This window comes from Thunnus maccoyii, chromosome 7 (genome assembly GCF_910596095.1).
Source record: "Thunnus maccoyii chromosome 7, fThuMac1.1, whole genome shotgun sequence".
Taxonomy (NCBI): domain Eukaryota; kingdom Metazoa; phylum Chordata; class Actinopteri; order Scombriformes; family Scombridae; genus Thunnus; species Thunnus maccoyii.
In genome coordinates this window covers 23,651,173-23,670,733 of record NC_056539.1, presented here as the reverse complement: position 1 = coordinate 23,670,733, position 19,561 = coordinate 23,651,173, and the positions used below count along the sequence as shown (strand labels likewise).

The window sequence follows — 19,561 nt, the reverse complement described above, 5'->3', positions numbered from 1 at the left end:
GGGACTGCTAGCGACCGTTAGCCGTTTACTATCCATCCTCCGTGACGTAGCCGAGCGCGACACGTGTGAATTAACGCGAGACTTCATTTCCCCGACCAATCCAACATGGCGCCGTAGGGACGTTATTATTGTTCCGTCGCTCCCTTCAAGCTTTTGCTGTACAACGAAAACGACGCGGAAAAAGAGGGCCAAGCGGGTTCATGCGGGCATGAGAGCAACATCTGGAAATAATGCTGAGATCCACCGGCTTCTTCCGAGGGATTGACTGTCCGTTTTACACGGAATACAGCGAGAGCAAAGGCAGCAGAAATGGGTGTAACAGACCGTACTGTCACTTCAGGCACAGCCAGCAGAGGCGGCTCTCCTACGGAGCAGCAGCCGATGTTAAAAAGCTTCACTCGGCACAGAAAGGTGATTATAGCTAGTATTTTCACTAACTCAGGCTTTGCTGAATACCTTAATGTGATCTTACCTCGCAAGGGACGTGTGTGGACTGGACTAAAGCGATAAAAATGTGTCGAAAAAGGGCAAATGAAACCAAAACAGTGTGAAACGGTTTTCTGTTTATGTCAGCTGCACTGTGCAAGCAACCACAATTCATGCACTTTATTAATATATCAAGGAAGTATAAGATAACCTGTGTTTACCCCACGCAAATTTCCCCACGGAAATTGAAGCGTCACAGCAGGAACACAACAATAACAGATGCATATGATAGATAAGTAACTTTAAAAAACTAGACATTACGAATGTCTATTAACAAAATGACGCATAAAAATGGTACCAAATACTCACGCGACACTAACATAAACAAGCCAGGTTTATTTGTATAGTACCTTTCAACAACAAGGCAATTCAGAGTGCTTTACATAAAACATAAAGGCATCAAGGTGCTGGAAGCATCAATGATCTATGCAGTGTTTCATTTTATTTTGAACTTTCCATCTATCACAGTGTTTTTCGGTCCTGGGCCAACCCTTCCCTTAATGTTTTAGATGTTTCCCTCTTCCAGCACACCTGATTCAAATGATCCGCTCGTCATCAAGCTCTGCAGAACCCTGATAGCGACCCATAAATTTGAATCAGGTGTGTTGGAGCAGGGAAATATCTAAAACATGCAAGGCAGGGTTGCCTCGGGACCAGGATTGAAAAACACTGGTCTATCAGACCTTCATCAGAGCATACATGAGTCAATAATGGACAGACAAGTAAAAAATAACCAAACACATTCTAATGCACACCGTGGTGGTAGAAGCTCCACCTCTTGGGAATTGTAGTTTTTAGCACTGGATGGAGTACTGTGAGGCATACAAATGGACTTGTTGTGGAATACAAAATAGGGGTCGGACACAGTGAATATGGGCATTACAGAAAAAACATATACACTCAGGAAGCACCTTTATAGTCGTACCATACATATATAATATTTCATCACATAGTAAATGGGGTTTTGAGAGGGAGTAAGCCATCATAAATCACAGATCCCCAGATCTATAAGAAAACAGAGAACTATAAGAGAATAAAGTGCTATGGAGGGGTATCAGATGAGGGCCATCATGAACCATAGACCCCAAATTCTACACTAGAAGAAAAGAAACATTTTACAGCATGACACACATATCAAAATCCTTGTTGAGGCCTGCAGGCTGAAGTGTATCTTAAGTGTCAGTCCAGTAGATCTCCCTTTGGCATATCTTTCTTTCAATGTCTCCCCCTCTTGGCAATTAAATGTATTCAAGACAAAATGTAAAGGAAACACAAGACAGTATAAAAAGACATTTGAATACAATTTAAATTAGATTCAAACTAAACTAGATTTGAATAAGATTCAAATAGAAAATAAAAATGAGCTAAATTAGAATAAGACAAGATAAAACATGAGAATAAAAGTTGCAGTGCAAGATATTAGTCAAAAATCTCCAATTTGGTTTAATGAAAGGCAACAGCAAACAGAAAAGTCTTCAGCCTTGATTGAAAAGAACTGAGAGTTGCAGCAGATCTCAAGTTTTCTGGGAGTTTGTACCTGATATGTGAAGCATAGAAACCAAAAGCTGCATCTCCATTAGTTCAACTATAAAGTGTTTTGAAACGTAAATGTTAAAGTGAGGAGACAAAGAGGTTGTAATTGAAATATAAATAAAATTGTCACAAGTACATAACATCCCATCATGTTCACTTCTCAAGAGAATCATCCATGTAAAACTAGATCACCTGAGCTTGTTACAGTCACATATATTGTTCTCAGTTTAATGATGCTTTAGTAGAATTTGGTATAAAAGCTCATTCTTGACCTTTGAAAAAGTAGTTTGCTTTTTCCGCAGTTTTTAACCACATTTAACAGTGCTCCTCAGCAGATTAACTTTTTTGAGTTGTCATGGAGATAGCTCAGTGCATTATCTGATACTGTAAAACTGAGCTATATCTCCACGACAGCTGAGCAAACTCTGTCCATCTGAGGAAGACGATGAGATGTGGTTGTAAGTAGGGATTCTGTTTCGGGTATCAGGAGGTAAAATGGGCCTTCTACTAATTGCAATGTTGGCTGCCTGATCCCTCCTGTGCAGGATCAGGGGTAGGCTCCACATGTCGAAGTGTCCTTGAGCAAGAAACTGAGCCCCAAATTGTTCCTTATGGTTTGGCCAGCATCATGGTAGCTCGCTGCCTTTGGTGTGTATGTGAATGAGTGAATGAGAGGCAAAATTGTGAAGTGATTTGGATAAAAGTGTTACCAATATTGAGTCCAGAATCGGATCCAATACCATTTCACTCTTTTCCCCAAACGTCCCAAACGGCTATCTCACTGCATAGAGCATTTTTTGATAAATAAGACAATTCAGCAACTAACAATTATTTTAATTTTTGATTTTTCTGACTATCATTTTCTTGATTAATTCATTAGTTGTTTAGTTTATAAAACAACAGAGAACCGTTAAAGATGCACATCACAATTTCATAGATCAAAGTTCATATCCTCTAATGTCTTATTTTGTGGGATCAGCTCTCTAAAACCCAAAGAGAATCAATTTACTATGAGGTAAGACAAGGAAAGCAGCAAAGACATTTGAGAAGCTGGAAACATTCGATCTTTGGCATTTTTGCTTATAAATGACTTGAATGATTAATTGATTTATCAGAATGGTTGCTGATTCATTCGCTGTCAATTGACTAACTAAGACCTCGACAGTATACCACTCCAGGAATTGCTGTGGCACAAAATTTTTGTCAGTGGTTTGTCATCACTGAATGAATCTAACTAGCAGAAACTAGCAGAAAGTAAATTTTATAATTTCATTGATGAATTAGTGTGCATCAGCCACATTATGGCTGATACATGTTCCACTGAATAAGGTCAGTATCAGAGGCCAGAGGATTTGATTGGTGCATCCCTAGTTGAAAGCGAGTAGCTGAGTTTGAGTTAAAGTTGTTTTGGTCAAATGTATTAAGGCTGCTTGTCTCGCATCCCTGCAGAACAAGGTTATGACCCATTCAACCCAGAAGTTGTAAGGCCTCAAGAGCAGCAGAATGGGAAGCCGGCTGCATCGGGAGACCTCAGCGGTGCTCTGGAGCTGGTCAACAAGGCCATCGAGGAGGTCCGCAGTGAGGTGGAGAGGGAGAAGAGGAAGCTTTCTCGGATCGGGGACGAACCGTATGAACCCAGCGGGAGCACCGGTTTGTCTTCATCTGATGCTGGCAAAGGTCAAGCAGCAGCAGCAGCATCCTCACACTCGGCCTATGATCCTGGGAGTTATCAGATGACATCAGGAGGGTATAATCCCACCCCTGGCTGCAGTAAGTACACCTTGGATTCAGACAACCAGGGGAGCAATAGTAACTCAATGGAGTATGTTCCCACTTCATTGAAAAAGCCTCCATCTCGGACACACACACACCAACTTCCCTCTCCTCCCCCCAGCCCAAAGTACTCAAACAGCACATCCTCCTCTAAGTGTAAATACACCGTGGACAATTCCAAACCATCTACAGACATGGAGTATGACCCGCTCTCCAACTATTCAGCGGGAATCGCAGGGAAGAGCAAGAGGAGCGAGAGTGCACATGCTGTTAAGGGGGAGGGGAGCAAGGCGCACAGACTACCAGTGTCTGATTTGTCAGATGAGGAGTATGTCATAGCTGTGAAAAAACCACAGCAGCAGAGTGTGGACACAAAAAAGTACACTTTCTCTGACTCTGACGGGGAGAGCTCTGGAACAGAGTATCGACCCACCTCGCTTAGTAATCTCCAGCAGAGAAAAAACAACAGTGGGTCAGCTGGAGATGCTGCGGGGAAGGACAGAAAAGAAAGAACTAAAAGTATGCTAAATGCACTGACACAGAGGAATAAAGATGATTTGGCACAGGACTCAGACATCCAGGAAGATATTCAACTAAAGAACAACATGGAGAAAAAGAAGGTGGCTAGTCGAACTAGTCAGGAGAAAAGTGGCAAATCTGAGAAAGTGCATAAACTTGAAAAGGAACTTAACAAAACATCAAATAGTAAGAGTAGCAGCAGCAGCAGCAGTAAGGATAAAGGGTCATTAAAAAACTCAAGCCAGGACTCTGCAAAGAAGGAGAACAAGAGTCATGGAAAGAGAGATGATAGGAAAAGCACGGTTAAGGTTAAGACAAGTGATAAAGTTCACAGAGAAGACAAGAGAAGTGAGGATAAGATCAAAGCTGTGGAAAAGGTAAAAACTGACTCCAGCAAACGAGATAAGGATACAGAAAATAGTGCAAAGGAAAGCAAGAAACCCAAGATCTTAGACAAGGAAAAGGAACACAGCAAATATAAAGATCGGCAACACAAAAATGGTAAACTTGATAGTAATAAAAGAGAAAAAGATGTGAAGAAACTTAAAAGCAGTTCTAGTAGCGGGAGCAGTAACAGTAAAGGGAGTTCCGCAAACAGTAAAGAAAAGCTGAAGCAAAGCATCAGCTCATCAAACGGGAAAAAACCCGAACAAAAACGGAGAACTCTGAGTCTGAGCCACGCCGATCTGTTCGGAGATGAGAGTCCAGAGGAGGCCGAACCGATGGAGGTGGACGACGACGACGAAGAGGCAGAGGAAGTGCTGGTGAGGAAATCCGCCGACGCTTTAAAGAGGGGTCGACTGAACAAGAGGAAAGCGTCAGAGCTGACTCCGTCTTCCTCCGAGGACGAGGGTGACCACGTTGTGGAGGGCGGCAGAGCAGATAAGGACGAGGTCGACGGTGTCGGAATGGACTTCTCCAGTTTCCAGGATGATCTGGACTTCGACTCCGATCCCATGGAGGAGTGTTTGCGGATCTTCAACGAATCTAAGGATGTGAAGAGGGAAGACAAGGGAAGGCAAGCTAAGCAGGTATTGCTGTTACCCGTCTCGCCATGCTGTCGCCTTTTTCTATTTACCTCATAGCCAGTCAATACGATTGAATAAATGATGTCATGTTGTGCCCTCTCAGCCCTCTAGGGATTCAGATGAGGAGAAAGGCACAGAGAGCACTTTAACCACTCTCTTCCCCGGTCAGAAGAAGAGAGTCTCCCACTTTGTTGCCAAAGGAAATGTAAGTTTGTCACCTTGACTTCTTTCTGCTTCTCTTCCCTCATGGTATCACAAGGCAAATTGAGGTCAGCCAGCCAGGGATGAAACACCTATAAAACTTTTACAGGATGCAGAAATTCAGAACATCTTTAATATATCATGCTTGCTTACAAATCATTCATTATTAAAATCCAACTTTATTATAGAGGAGGACATTATAAAATCTGCTCACAGTGGCGTACAGTCCTTTTGGGCGAGAAGCGGTTTTGTCATTATCACTTCAACCCCATCAGTGTCAGCAGAACAGAGTTCTGCCCAATGTTTAAATGAGGCTTGTACATGTACCGAATAGCCTATCCTGCTGTCAAACAACATATCAATAGCTCTGGTCCTTACAAGTAAAATGAGTCATCACTGTTGGTTTTAACTTCTCCTTGCATGATGTTGTAGCGTTGCAATCCAAGTGATGCATGCTCAGCAAATTTTGTTAGTTTCCCATTCTTCTTAATAGGACAAGGGGCTGTAAAGAGTTCACTAAATAGTTGAGCCTGTTCTCTATTAACTATTTAATTCAAGTTGTTGACCCATACGATGACATGGTTGACTGAAGTCAAACCTGAGAAAAAGTTACTTGGAGTAAACATCTCTTGTTGCACTTCATCAATTTTCTCATGTGTTATTTAGATTTCACTGGTTAGTTGTGCTTCTGTTCTGTAAAGAGATAGCATATTTGACATCCTCAGAATAAAAAAAGTGCATGTTGTTTAAAAAAACATTTTTTTAGGGAACCTAAATTCTACATTTAAATGTATAATGCATCATAATCCTGAAGGAAATTATTCACATCAAATATTTCTTAGTTTTCCTGGATATTCTGAAAAAGCAAATGTGCAATACATCTATATTTTAAGCTATGAGGAGAATTTGACAGGAACATAAATGGAAGTAGTTGTTCTCAGCTCTGTACTGGAAACATACAGCCTGTCTCTGCAAGCACGTACATGAGAGTTAAAGGCAGCGACGGAAAACCCCTCAGATTACGACACAACAGAATCTGCTGGTGTTCAGAGCAGGAAGTGCAGGTAGTTTTACTGAAAGCTCACACAGGTATCAAAGCCAACAAGGAAACAAACAGTAAAAGCATAATAAAAAATATTGAAAGTAAACAAGGAGCTGGGGTTTTCCAATCACTGTAGATTGTTTAAATGCACCATCCGATTTTACAGTAAGCAACCAGCTCTCAGTGTTTTCACGGAGTTCATGGGCTAAGCAGACAGTCAGAGATGTGATTGTCTGATCAATAGGCCATCACTTTATCAGGGCGCCTTTGACAATGCACCCTCTCTGAAATACGCTGTCTATGGCAGCTTCATTAAAGGCCCAGTCTGTAGGGTATTTCATATAATCACACAATTTATGATACAGTTTGAATATCAGTATTTGGTGTTTCTTAAGTGATCAGAACTGAACTGTTGAAGCATTGATCAATGTTGAAAATATGAGCCTGTTTTATGTTTATTATGAATGTACAGCAACCAATTAAACTAAAAAATATCATAACAAGAGGCATAGAAATACAGAATCTGTATTAACAGTAAATGAAACATACACATTACAATATGTAATGTGAACATTATGAGCATTGCTGTTCATGTTTCAGACTGTTGATCTGACAAAGTAAGACATTTGAAAAGTTTACCTTGGATCTATGACGTTATGATGTGTATTTTTCACTGTTCTCTAGTGTTTTATAGACAATTGAGAAAGTAATCACTAGTTGCAGCCATAATACACACTGTAAAAGAGCAAATATACAGAATTCTGTCCTGATTTTCAGTTGTACTTATAATCTATTCACATAATTAAATAAGAGTTGTGTACTTAAGCTGCTATTTTTGTATGTGTCCATCAAAACCATCATAGAGTTAATCAGGGTGCGATGTGTGAAAAAATCAGAGAGGATGTTTTTGAAACATTTTTATTCATGAGAAAAAATGAGAACCACAGTGGGTGTATATAGACTATGAAGCCTGTTAGGCTTTTTCTTGCAGCTGTTCCAATAACACTTATAAAGTAATTAAGAACTTTAATAAAACAATTATGAAACTTGAACTTGACCACTGCATTTGCAGGAATATTTTAATCCATTTTAAAAAAAAAAAAAAAAAATTAATTCATCAAGTAAGGTGATATTTTCACTCTCAGGGATGTGATGTCAAGTTCATGCCTTGTCCTTTCCTCATGCGGACACATAGGAGATGTGATCGTATACGACAAAACGAAAGCTTAAATGCTAATTTAACATGCCAGAATCAGATCCTCCAACGCTCCTTCCAGTACTGTGGATAGCGCCACTCAGCCAGACGTGCCAATACACTTAATGTCATTCTTCTTAGTCACTGTTTATTTCAGCTCTGATGATGCCTCGATGACAGACTTCTATCTTCTATTTATGCTTTCCTGTGGAGGGGTCATCCGTGGTGTGTCGCCCCTCTTTTACCCACATCTCTGCAAATCTCCAGGCAGGGAAGGAGGCAACCCCCTGGTCTATTTACTGTGTCATCACGTAGTCTAGATGTGATGTCATTTCTACTGTTGGGCGCGAGTGCTGACAGTGAAAGTCTATTTCTGATTTTAATGTTGTTTGCAATAATAACTGTTCTCATGTTGCTGCGCTTTACTTAGATTTTTTTAAATAGCATATTTTTATTTTAGATATTTTATATGGTCTATCAGTGAAGCACCATAAATCACTATGAGGGGGATAAATGTCCCCACCTGGGATAAAATTAACTCAGCAGAGGCAGCAATATATAGACCAGAGGGGGGGGATTCCCACCATACCCCACCACACCCCTGGCAAATCACATCCTGGCTGTAATAATTTGTGCGGGCCATCCAAGAATGACACATTATTTTTTTAATAAAATGTACTCCTCTTTGTCAGACTGATGCACCCTCTAAGTCTGTGGTGCGACCGTACAAGAGGCCCTCGGCCCAGGAGGTTTGTTACCAGCGTATGCAGATGGCGCAGCAGCAAGCTGCTCAGCTCTCTGCTTCAGTCAAAGCTGCCTCACAGATCTCCAGCCCCAGTTCTTCTGGAGAGAGGAAGAGAATAGCGCACCGTCCCAACCCACTGATGTCATCCTCCAAAACAAGTATGAACACATCCACTATTTTATATTGTAGCAGGATCTGGCTTTTATTTTTTTTTTTAAATAAGTAAAAAAAATATTACTGCTTTCACTCTTATAATTTCCTAATATGTGAAGATGATAACTTCTACTACTAAAAAGTAGATGTAATGGTCTCAAACTCTTCTCTCCGATGGATAGAAATTGAAATGTTCTGACTGTTTTTAGAATGAAATCATGTGTATATATATGTGTGTTTGGCTACTGTAGGCTCTGCAGATGCTAAACCAGCCAGCAGTCGAGTGTTAACCCCCAGCCAGACCCATCAATCTGTCAAGGCTCAAACCACAGCTGGTATCTTGTCCAAGACCATGTCCACCGCCACACAGAAGAGAGTGGCTCACACGCCCACCATGAAGGTATCTACTGACTTCTATAACTCTCCGAATTAGTCACTCACTACAATCTTATAGCTGCCTTTTACACATTTTGAAAATTCCAGGCAGCAAGGACATCTTTTATCCATGTTTATTACTAATTCTTTTTCTGAAAGTTTGTTGTTGTTTTTTTTCTGCTTATCCCTGCATAACCTTGACGATTACTGGCAGAGGCGCCGCCTTTCAAGATGTTTAATCTGTGAAATGTGACTTACTGTCAATGTTCTCTCTCTGTTTTGACTTTGTCAGAGTACTTCAATGAAGCGCCCTGTCATCCCCATCGAGTTTGGGGCCAAAGTGCCCAACAACATCCGCCAGCGCTACCTCAACGCTTTCATAGACGAATGTGTCAAATTTTGCCCATCAGAGGACATCGCCTTCCAGATGGTATGAGTAACCAATAAATCAGACTTAACTTGTATGGCACTTTTCATGCACCACCACCACCACCACACCTCAACCCTCAACCCCATCCACGCACAAAACAATAAATGACTTAAATGTTATAAATAGAAGAATCAATAAAAAAAGGAACTGAGAGGAAAAAAACAGGAACTGAGAATATGATATCATAACGCTCATGAATTTGCAATGAGGAAACACAAGAGGAAGCATAAAAATGTAAAAATTCAGAATAGCAAAATAAAACAATAATACTAAAGTGAAATGTGAAAAAAAGATAATAAAATACTAAAAGAGGAAATGTATTGAAGTGAGTAAAACTAGAAATGAGAAGTAAGGTATTAAAATGAAAACAATCAAGAAAATAAAAAGAGAATAGAAGGATATTCATAGTAGTAAAACAGGCTAAGACGGATAAATAAATAAAATAAATAAAACTCGATTAAAATCCTGGCTAAAAACGTAGGTCTTGAGTTTGCTTTTAAAAATATAATTAACACCTTCTTAGCAGCAACTGCACCCTAAGCTGCTATCTGATTTGGTTTACAATCATCTATTTGCTGTTTAAACATAACTGATAACTTATAAACAATGCAAAGTTAAGAAATGGAAAGCTTTTATCACACTCTTTCTCGTATGTCGAGGGACTTTCAGTAAGTTGCGCAGTAGAAGAAGTTGTGGTTTTGAACGTGACACAAGTTTGATTCTTCTTGTTTCAGGGTCTCGACGAGGAGAAACTGGTGTACGACCGCAGCAACAGTAAGAACATCTACCTCAACGTAGCTGTCAACACGCTGAAGAAGCTCCGCAGCAAGAGCACCTCCTGTCCCTCACCTGTCACCAGTACGTCACCTCAGTCCTGTGATAAAGTCCTCTAGAGTAGAAAAGTGTAGTATAACGTACATGATTACCCCGTAGGTATGTATATGTTGCTTTTGTTTACATGCATGAACAAAAAATCTACACAAATCCAAGAATAGCATCAAATATACCAGATGTGTCAAATGTATAATGATAATTTTAAGCCTCTCAGTTTATGTCGATATGCGTATATGAGCATGAAATGGTGTTTAAGCAGAGAATAAATGGTTGTATTGAGGGTTCAGTGGTAACTTGTGTGTGTGTGTGTGTGTGTTGTTTACAGAGGAGCCAGGGTCAGCCACTAGCAGGAGGGTCCAGTCCCATGAGGAAGTTCTGGGAGGTCGTTTGGCTGCAACAACCAGCTTCACTGTCAACAGGATGGGTAAACAGCAGGAGGAGAAACTCATCGGTGAGGGTCTTGTTAGGTTTTCATTTTATTTCGTTCTCCTATTTTGTTTTGTTTATGACTCCCACAAGGTGCCTTAATTGTGATGATTAAAATATGTTTTCATTGGAATTTTTTTTGACACACTTCAGTTTTTGTTGCATTTGCCTTTCTTCCTGTTTTTTCCTATCATGCTGCTTAGTAACAAAAATCCAGAATTCACCTCTTATGAAATGAAAAGGACTATGATGAAACTATTCAAATTGCCATGTGACTACCTCCAGGTCCTATTTACTGCAAACTACTGTACCTCCTCATGACCTCACGTCAGAGGGAGCATGTTTACAAGACCAGTGTTTTTAGAAGGATTGTTGATTTAGTCGATCAGGAACAGGAAATTAATTGATAAATCCTTAGCTCTCTGCTCTGATATGCAACCACATATATCATATAGTGCAACAGTATTTATAATAACATTTTCTGGGTAAAAAAAGCTGTAAAAATCTTCCACCACAACTGTGTCCACCAACTTATTTCTGTTTCTTATGACATTATTACACAAAGACAACATTTGTTTTACTTGTTGTTCTGTCCCTCTGCAGGAGCCGCACTGTACAGGAAGCTGAAGCCGTACCTGATGACAGACGAGCAGCTCCAGGAGCACGGATACCCGAGAACGAACCCTGAGGCCCCCGGCAAGGCCATCATGTACAACCTCCCAGAGAAAAAGGCCATTGCAGACCGTAAGCAACTACATGACCCCAGAGATGTCTCATTGTTGATAATTAACTACTCTTTTCTAATTTCTAACACTATTTACCATAACAAATAAGGGAAATACACACATGAGGGTTAACAGAAAGGCATTTTATTTAACAGAGGTTTATTTTGCTCAACAAAGCTATCAGAAATGTCAAATTCAGCAGCTGACCAGGCCAGCTGAAAAAAAGATAAATAAACTAAACAGAAAATCAAAACGGGAACATAACAACATGGTGTGAGGGGAGAAGGAGCCTCCAAACTACCAGGTTTGGGCAGGTCTTTGCTTATCTAACCCTTATGGCCTCCATCCAATCAACAACATGCGACATACGCACACAAGCCCCGGCAGAGGCCCTGCAGCCGTCACATACTAACATTCATACATATAGTTTGTTTTTTTCAGCTGTCTGACTAATCTGTAATGTGTTTTTACCAGCATTCACCAAGATATGCTGCCGATGTGGTGCAGAGTATAAAATCAACGTCAACGGCGACTGTGTGCGGAAAGAGGAATGTGGTTTTCACTGGGGACGTTTGCGCAGACATAAAGGTACGTTTGTTTTGTATTTATTTAGTGTGAATGGTAAATAATTGTCGTTATTTATACCACCAAATCTAAATCACTCTCTGTCACTGCACCCCTCCTGTTCTCAACTTTCGTTTACTTCCATCTCTTTCCGACTCTCGTCCTCTCCGTCAGTCGCTGGAGGCTGGGAGACCATCTACAGCTGCTGCTCTGGGGCTGTGGGCTCTCCTGGTTGCCAAGTTGCAAAGGTAACATCCGTCTCAAGCCGCAGCTTTTAGATTTTCCCTTGTGCTTTTTAAGAAGTAAAATATCTGGGTTCTCATAACGGCTTAGTGGACTACTAATAGGACATTTCAAAACTTGATTCCTTTACATTCAAGTTGAAACACAAAAAACTGTAAATAAAGTACTTTTAGAATAACTACAGTTACTGAAGTAGTTTTCTGCCTTTATCAAGATTTTTTTTTTTTTTTGGATAAACAACCCCTAACTTAAAATATTTCACATTTCCACAGCAACATGTTCAGGACGGGCGTAAAGAGACATTTGACGGCTACGTCACAACGTTCAGTAAATCTCTACCACCAGACGGCAACGGAGGCGTGTTTGCCTTGGACTGTGAAATGGTGAGTCAGGTTTTCAAAATATTTTCATCCCAGAAAACTAAAAATAATTGTCCCAAGAGGCCTATTTTTATTTTGACTTAACTTATTGTAAAATTCCAGTGAAAACATGATTTTTTTATTGTTAAATAGTACAGTACATTATGATGTCAACTGATGAAATTAACTATTAAATACTAAATAAATAATAATTTTTCAGTTTTACCCAGTGCCATGTTGTTTATATTTTACAATCACTATCACATTCACCTGTTTTTCTTCCTGGAAACAGTGTTACACAAAGCAGGGCCTGGAGCTGACGAGGGTGACGGTCATTGACTCCGACCTGAAAGTCATCTATGACACGTTTGTCAAACCTGAGAGCAAAGTGGTCGATTACAACACACGGTGAGTTCGTCCCCTGCAACTAGACACTAAATCGGTGGCGTCGGTTAATGCGTAGATTAACTGGTAAACAAGTAATTGTTAGTAGTAGCCTTGTCTTGAATTATTTTAGGTGAGAAGTCCAACTGTTTACCATTAAAAATGGTCCTTGAAACAATCACAGTGTTGTAAAGGAGGCGCATCTTGTACCTGATTGACAGATTTTCAGGTGTGACGGCGGAGGACTTGGAGAGCTCCACCATCACCCTGAGAGACGTTCAGGCAGTGCTGCTCAGTATGTTCAGCGCTGAGTCCATCCTCATAGGACACAGTCTGGAAAGTGACCTCCTGGCTCTCAAGGTAGCCTAAGTCTACTCTTTAAAACTTTATGCGACAGTTTGGGGATGCGTTTCATTTGATTTATAGTATGAAAGGGAAAAATCTGACAAACTTCCCATGATTCCCTTCTTGTCTCTCTGTGCTGCTCGTAGCTGTGACGTGTACAGAATCATCACATCACCAGGCAGCATGCACAAAACCTTTACTTTCCCTTTGCTTTCGCCAAATAAATCACAGTTTTTTAAAGTATGAAGTATGCTTTCAGATGACGTAGGTAACATGTAAAAATATCATCACTTCATTATTGTGTAACTACAGCACAGGTGATAGTTCAATCCTCCTAATAACATATATATACTTCTGTTTTCCAAAGGAAATGATGATTCTAAATACAGTATCACAACAAATATCACAAATTAGCCAAATGATAAACATGAAGGTCCTGTGTAGACTTACAATAACCAGCAATTCACAATGACATTAAATGATTTATTTATTGATGTTTGTTTTTTACATTTTCACTGTCAACTATGGCTCTTATTCTTGCTACTTTATCAATAACTAAACCGGCAAATGGCAGACATTGACTGGACTGCACTGTTAACCTGTACAACATTACATTAGTAAAAAAAATATAATTTATGTCAAAGAACAATATACAGTATGCTTTACCTAATTCATATGAAAACAGATGAGAACCACTGCTGTGTGTGTAGACACTCAGTAACCCATTTGGGCAAATTTCATTTATTAAAATAATGAAACTAACAGACACATTATGTTTGTGTAGGCCTTTTTATAGTATTGCTATGCCTGTAACACTCATGTACAGCACAACTGGAGAAAACATCGTATCGGCCTTGTTAACAGGATGAAACACAAAGTCTTTATTTATGAGACTGGGCTGAAATAAAAGTAAAACACTCGATGTAATTCTTTGTCTGTCCTTCTCTGTTTCTCTCTTTCTGTATCTCTTCCAGCTTATTCACAGTTCAGTTGTAGACACAGCCATCGTGTTCCCTCACCGCCTTGGCTTACCCTACAAACGTGCCTTGAAGAACCTGATGGCCGACCACCTCAAACGCATCATCCAGGACAACGGTGAGAAAAAATCACACAGAACTGGCAGCAGTCGTAATATTACTGTTACAAACTTTATTGCGAGAGTTGTTTTAATTGTGTATTATAATAATAATAATAATAATAATAATAATAATAATAATAATAATAATAATAGTAATAATAATAATAATAATAATAATTATTATTATCATTATTATCATTATTATCATTGTTGTTGATGTTTCAGTTAGCACAGCAACATAATTTGGGCTAAAACAATTACATGAATTATAACATTTCTAGGATTCAAATAAGGGAAAACCATCCATACTTTTAAAAATGTATTGTTTTTATTTTAACTTATTTATTCATTAGGATAAAAATCATTTACAAATCATGACACTAATTACACAAACAAACCATCTCCCATGTATCTCCAGAACATTTAGCTACTTCCATGAATGTACACAACAGTCAAATAAAGATTTATCCACTAATTCATCAGTCTTTATGTGTTGAATCAGTTTAATTGAAGCATCAGACCAGCCAAGTTACACATACATGATCTTCAACAAAAGTACTGTCAGAGTAAAGCTGAGTTTTTAGAAGTCTGTGGAAAACTCCCCCGAAAAAACTTAGGACATAAAGGAAAAAGAACATGTAAGAAAGATAACCTCTGGATCATCTCTGGATGGATGGAGATGCAGAGAAAATGGCAGTGACACATTTCTCTAATAGGTTAATAATAGTAATGTAAGTCCAATATTAAGTTCAGTTCTTTTAAGTGCTTTTATGTGTCCCTTCTTTATTGTTTTTTTTAATCAGGTTTCCATTCATTTATACTGTATCCTCTTTTGTGTGTTTTGTTGTTATTTCGTCAACTTTTTGTTTGTCTTGTTTGTTTCTTTTAATGTATAACAACAACCAGCCCAGAGACTGCAAATGAAAATGAGCCTTTTGGCTAAATCTGACACATTTACATCACATTGATGTTAATTTAAGTGTGTTGTCCCTGATAGATAAATAAATAAATGAATTAAGTCCAATAGAATGAGTCCAAGGAGATTAAAGTTACTTCAAATAGAGAATATTTTTCAAACTAAATGAAATAAATATGCAGGTGTGGCATCACATATCTATAGAAATAGATCCAGTCTCATTAATTAAGTTTTATTTGACTGCACTACAACCATGTGACCAGCAGATGTCACACTTGTGCAAACCCTTGTGTCTAACTCAAGTATTGAGCTGATTTTCGGTGCAGTCGAATAAAATGCCTCAAAGTCTTGATTCTTCATCACTAGTTGAAACATCTGACTAAAATATTAAGTTCTGTTTAGGACTAATGAAAACAGTTTAAGAATAAAAGATTCTTAAAGATGCAGCAGCCGCTTTTGAAAAGTAACAGTGTCGCGTTTTTATGAAGGATCCTTTCTCATGTCTTCCTCTTCACATACTTGAACACTGCTTTACAGTTGTGATCATTTTTAAACACCATTAATAACGTCAACACAACATTGTCTTTTTAATTCACTTATATTGTTTACTGTTATCAGATTAGTTGAAAGTTAGTTGAGCTTTGTGCTACTGTTAAAGGATTTCACTAGCAACTTTCTATGTTTCACTTATTGTCAACAAACCAACGATGAATTGATCCCACTTAAAAGTATTTTGTATGTATTTAAAGCCTGATGTATCTTATTCCTCTGTGCTGTAAACCTTCGTTGTTGTCTAAAAACTATTAAAAACATGTCAATGAGCCATAATGTTCTTTTGCTCCAAAGATTAGTTAGTTAGTGTGTTTAGAAACATTCCTAAGAGTAATAACAGCGATCACGTTTTCAGTCTCAGAAGAGTAGTTCCTTGTACGGCAGACGCCACTGCATATGCGCAGGAACACGATTCCATTCACAGGGCTTTGCTCGCTTTTTATGCTACATATCACAACCTCTTGACTTTGTGCTAAAGGTCTTTGAGAAATTCACAATGTAGCACAAAGTCAAGAGGTTGTGATATGAAGAACAAGAAGCTAGCAAAGCTCTGTAAACGTCTGCCGTACAAGGAACTACTCTCCTGAGAGTGAAAATGTGATTGTTGTCATCAGTCTTTGGAGTCATTTCTAAACAAAATACAGCAACCTTTGTCTTCGGGGCGAAGGAATTGATGCATTTTTTAATAGTTTTTGGAAAACAACGGAGGTCTAAGGCACAGAGGAACAAGATATATCAGGCTTTGGATGGACACATGAAAGTAGCATCAATCAATTGTTGGTTTGGCTCTGCACAAGATCTGTTGACAGTAAGAAAAATATAGAAAATCACCAACCTTATCCTTTAATGTTGTAGTCAAATGGAAACTGCCATGCTGCTGTAACTTTTTACAAGTTTAGTAATGAAGTATTGTTCATGTGTTTGCAGTGGATGGCCATGACTCGAGCGAAGATGCGTCTGCCTGCATGGAGCTGATGATTTGGAAGATCAAGGAGGATGCAAAGGTCAAAAGATGACCTCTGACCCTTCTACTCCACCTTTGTCAGTTGCACTTCATGCCTTCATGTTGGTTGCAGGGAGACACAGAAGAGAAGGTTCAGTAGGCATACACCTGCTGTCAGAGAGTGAAGGTCAGAGTGTCGGGAGGGAGGGATGGTTCAGCACAGTTGAAAGTTTTCAGCAGAAATATCGTGAGAAGACCTGTACCTCCTGTCGTACTCCAGAAGAGAAGTGTCAGCCCTTTCAAAGCAATAGGAGCCCAAATGATCAATGTTTTCATTTTATTCTTATTTCAGTTCTAAATAATGTTAGTTATAATGTATTTCTCTTTATTTGAGCAGTGTCTTTTAAGGGCGGAGGTCTCTTAAAACCATTTATAAATAAAAAAACCTTTCTATAGCAGAACTACTTAAAATGGCAGGGCATTGTCCGCTGAACAATGATGATTAGTATGATATTCATGCCAGGCTGTGTCCTCAGCCTAAATTGCACTATAGAAACGCTCTTGTTGTATAGGGCCCAAGTCTGAGTACCTCATCAGTGTTGTAATGCATACACTTCTAATGAATAACAAGTTACTTGTTCTTAGTTACACTTAAGTGCATTGACGTCTTAGAGTCTGTTGAACATTGCTATGTAAATGCACTTGTGTTTTTCACGTTGCACCTCATTTTTCGTCGCTGATGCTCTGTTTGTACGGCGGCTCTCATCCAGTTAATTTTGTTGGCTCTAAAATCTGAACTAATCCTATAATACTTGATCATATAAAAAGACCCTTGGCAGAATTGTAAAGTCTCTGCTGCTACCTATTTGGTATAGTTTGATGGAATATATCACTGTATTTTGTAGTTTGGACAAAATACTGTATATATCCACCACTGTCTCTGTGTCATGTGCGCTGCATGAAATAGAATCACAGGAATCATTGTTGTAGCAGGTATGACATGTTGTTCCTCCATAAAGACAAAAATTAGGATCAGTAATGTTGAATTAGGACTGAATAATTAATAACAAACAGTGCATATCAGCTAACCTGTGCTGTTTTATGTTGACAATGACTGAAAAAAATACCAGAGTGCTGTAAATATGCTTTTTCTTTTTGTATTTGTTTATTTTTGGTTGTTTATCTTTTTCTATTAAAAGGTATTCGTTAAAAGAAGATGTTGCTCTGCGTTTTCGTCTGAACGAACGGTCCCTCCCTACACAAATAGTTTCTGACAGTGTGACAGCTTTTTTCAAGTACAGTGCCGGGCCTCTTGCGTTTCGTCCGTCCAGGCTATATGTCCTTTTTAACAGCAGGTGCAGCGGCTGTAATTCTCCTTTCTTCAGCAGATGTGTAAATTGGAGAAAATAGGAGTGAAATGCTAAACTGAGAGGCCCATCCTTTCTTCGGTGTGTTTGCCTATTAAGCTCCTCCCGTCACATGTCAGTATGCATTTCCCCAGGCCAGGCCACAGACCCCAGGTATTAAAAGAGCCAGTTAGCTGGGATCAATAGCGACACAATGTTCCAGTGACAGGGAGGGGGGCTTCCTAGTGTTTATTGAGTGTTGCAGAGATTTTGAACATGTGGAGCAAAGCAGCTTAGAGGGGTCGTCTTCATTATCAAATTCGATCAGTGCCTCTCTTTCTCTCTCCTCTGTGATCACCTTTGACTAGAGGGGGTCACGAGGGGGAGGCTGCTCTGAAACTGACCCCATGCTGGGAGATGGAGAGCTGCATTATATCTGTGCAAGAGCCAGAGCAAAGAAACACTTCAGTGCTACTACATCCTGAACTTACTGCCCATGGTATGTACTGTAGGGTTGCAACTAATGATGATTTTCATCATTGATTTATCTGTTATTTTCCCTGTTCATCGTTTTGTCCAGGAAATGTCAGAAAATAGAGAAAAATGCTCACAGTTTCCTAGATTTGAAAGTCTTATTTCCTCCAACAAACAGTCCAAAACCCAAAGATACTCTTTTAACTATCATAAAAGACAAAGAAAAGTAGCAAATCCTCAAGTTTGAGATGCTGAAATCAGCAGATTTTTGGCATTTCTGCTTTAAAATGATCAGACGATTATCAAAATAGTTGCGTCAATTGATAAATCAGCTAATCGTTTTGGCTCTAATGGTATTTTAAAGGTTGTTTATCTCTTTCATCCCTAACCCATTGACCGCACTGAAAAGATCAAGCTAATGTAGAAGGTGTCAGAATAAACTGCAGAAGATGCATTTAAACAATCAAAATAACCTAAAAGACAACGTACAGTACATGTATAATTTAATTCAAGTTTAAATGAAACTCCAGCTTGTTTGGAAGTCGACCAAAATCTTTATTTACACAGTTAGTTTTGTTGCTGAGCTTTAAAAGACAATGATGAAAAGACGAAGACTAAAAAAGACCAGGGTCTGTTTTCTCTCTGTGGTCTGAGTTCACCCCTGCACCCCAGTCTAGCCCACTGTGGGTGCCCTTGACCCCCCGGACACCCACAGCTGCCCGTCCCTCTCTCTGTCTTTAATCTATAGCTCTCCCGCCCAATTAAGAGACTGATCTTTACTCAGTCCCTCGTATTGATCTGCTGGTGTAGCTGCTTATTGCCATGCTCCCAAGGGCTGGACAGGAGATCATAAGAAGCTAATTAGAAGGCAATAAGTCTCTACGTCAAATAA

At 39.3% G+C, this 19,561-nt stretch overlaps 1 protein-coding gene across 2 annotated transcripts; it reads left to right on the top strand.

The window, feature by feature from the left end:
- The first annotated feature begins 105 nt into the window (after positions 1-105).
- rexo1 (REX1, RNA exonuclease 1 homolog) lies at positions 106-18,064 on the top strand. 2 transcript variants are annotated; one of them, XM_042417620.1, is made up of 16 exons: positions 106-411; positions 3,469-5,342; positions 5,443-5,544; positions 8,470-8,680; positions 8,927-9,075; positions 9,343-9,480; positions 10,215-10,338; positions 10,640-10,765; positions 11,344-11,484; positions 11,940-12,053; positions 12,204-12,277; positions 12,545-12,655; positions 12,924-13,039; positions 13,237-13,375; positions 14,335-14,455; positions 16,834-18,064. In XM_042417620.1, the coding sequence occupies exons 1-16, from the start codon at positions 231-233 to the stop codon at positions 16,920-16,922; spliced, it is 3,810 nt and encodes a 1,269-aa protein (XP_042273554.1). In that variant the 5' UTR covers positions 106-230; the 3' UTR covers positions 16,923-18,064. The 2 variants fall into 2 exon arrangements, with proteins under 2 accessions (XP_042273554.1, XP_042273553.1); XM_042417619.1 differs by having other exon boundaries at positions 8,924-9,075.
- Positions 18,065-19,561: the final 1,497 nt, after the last annotated feature.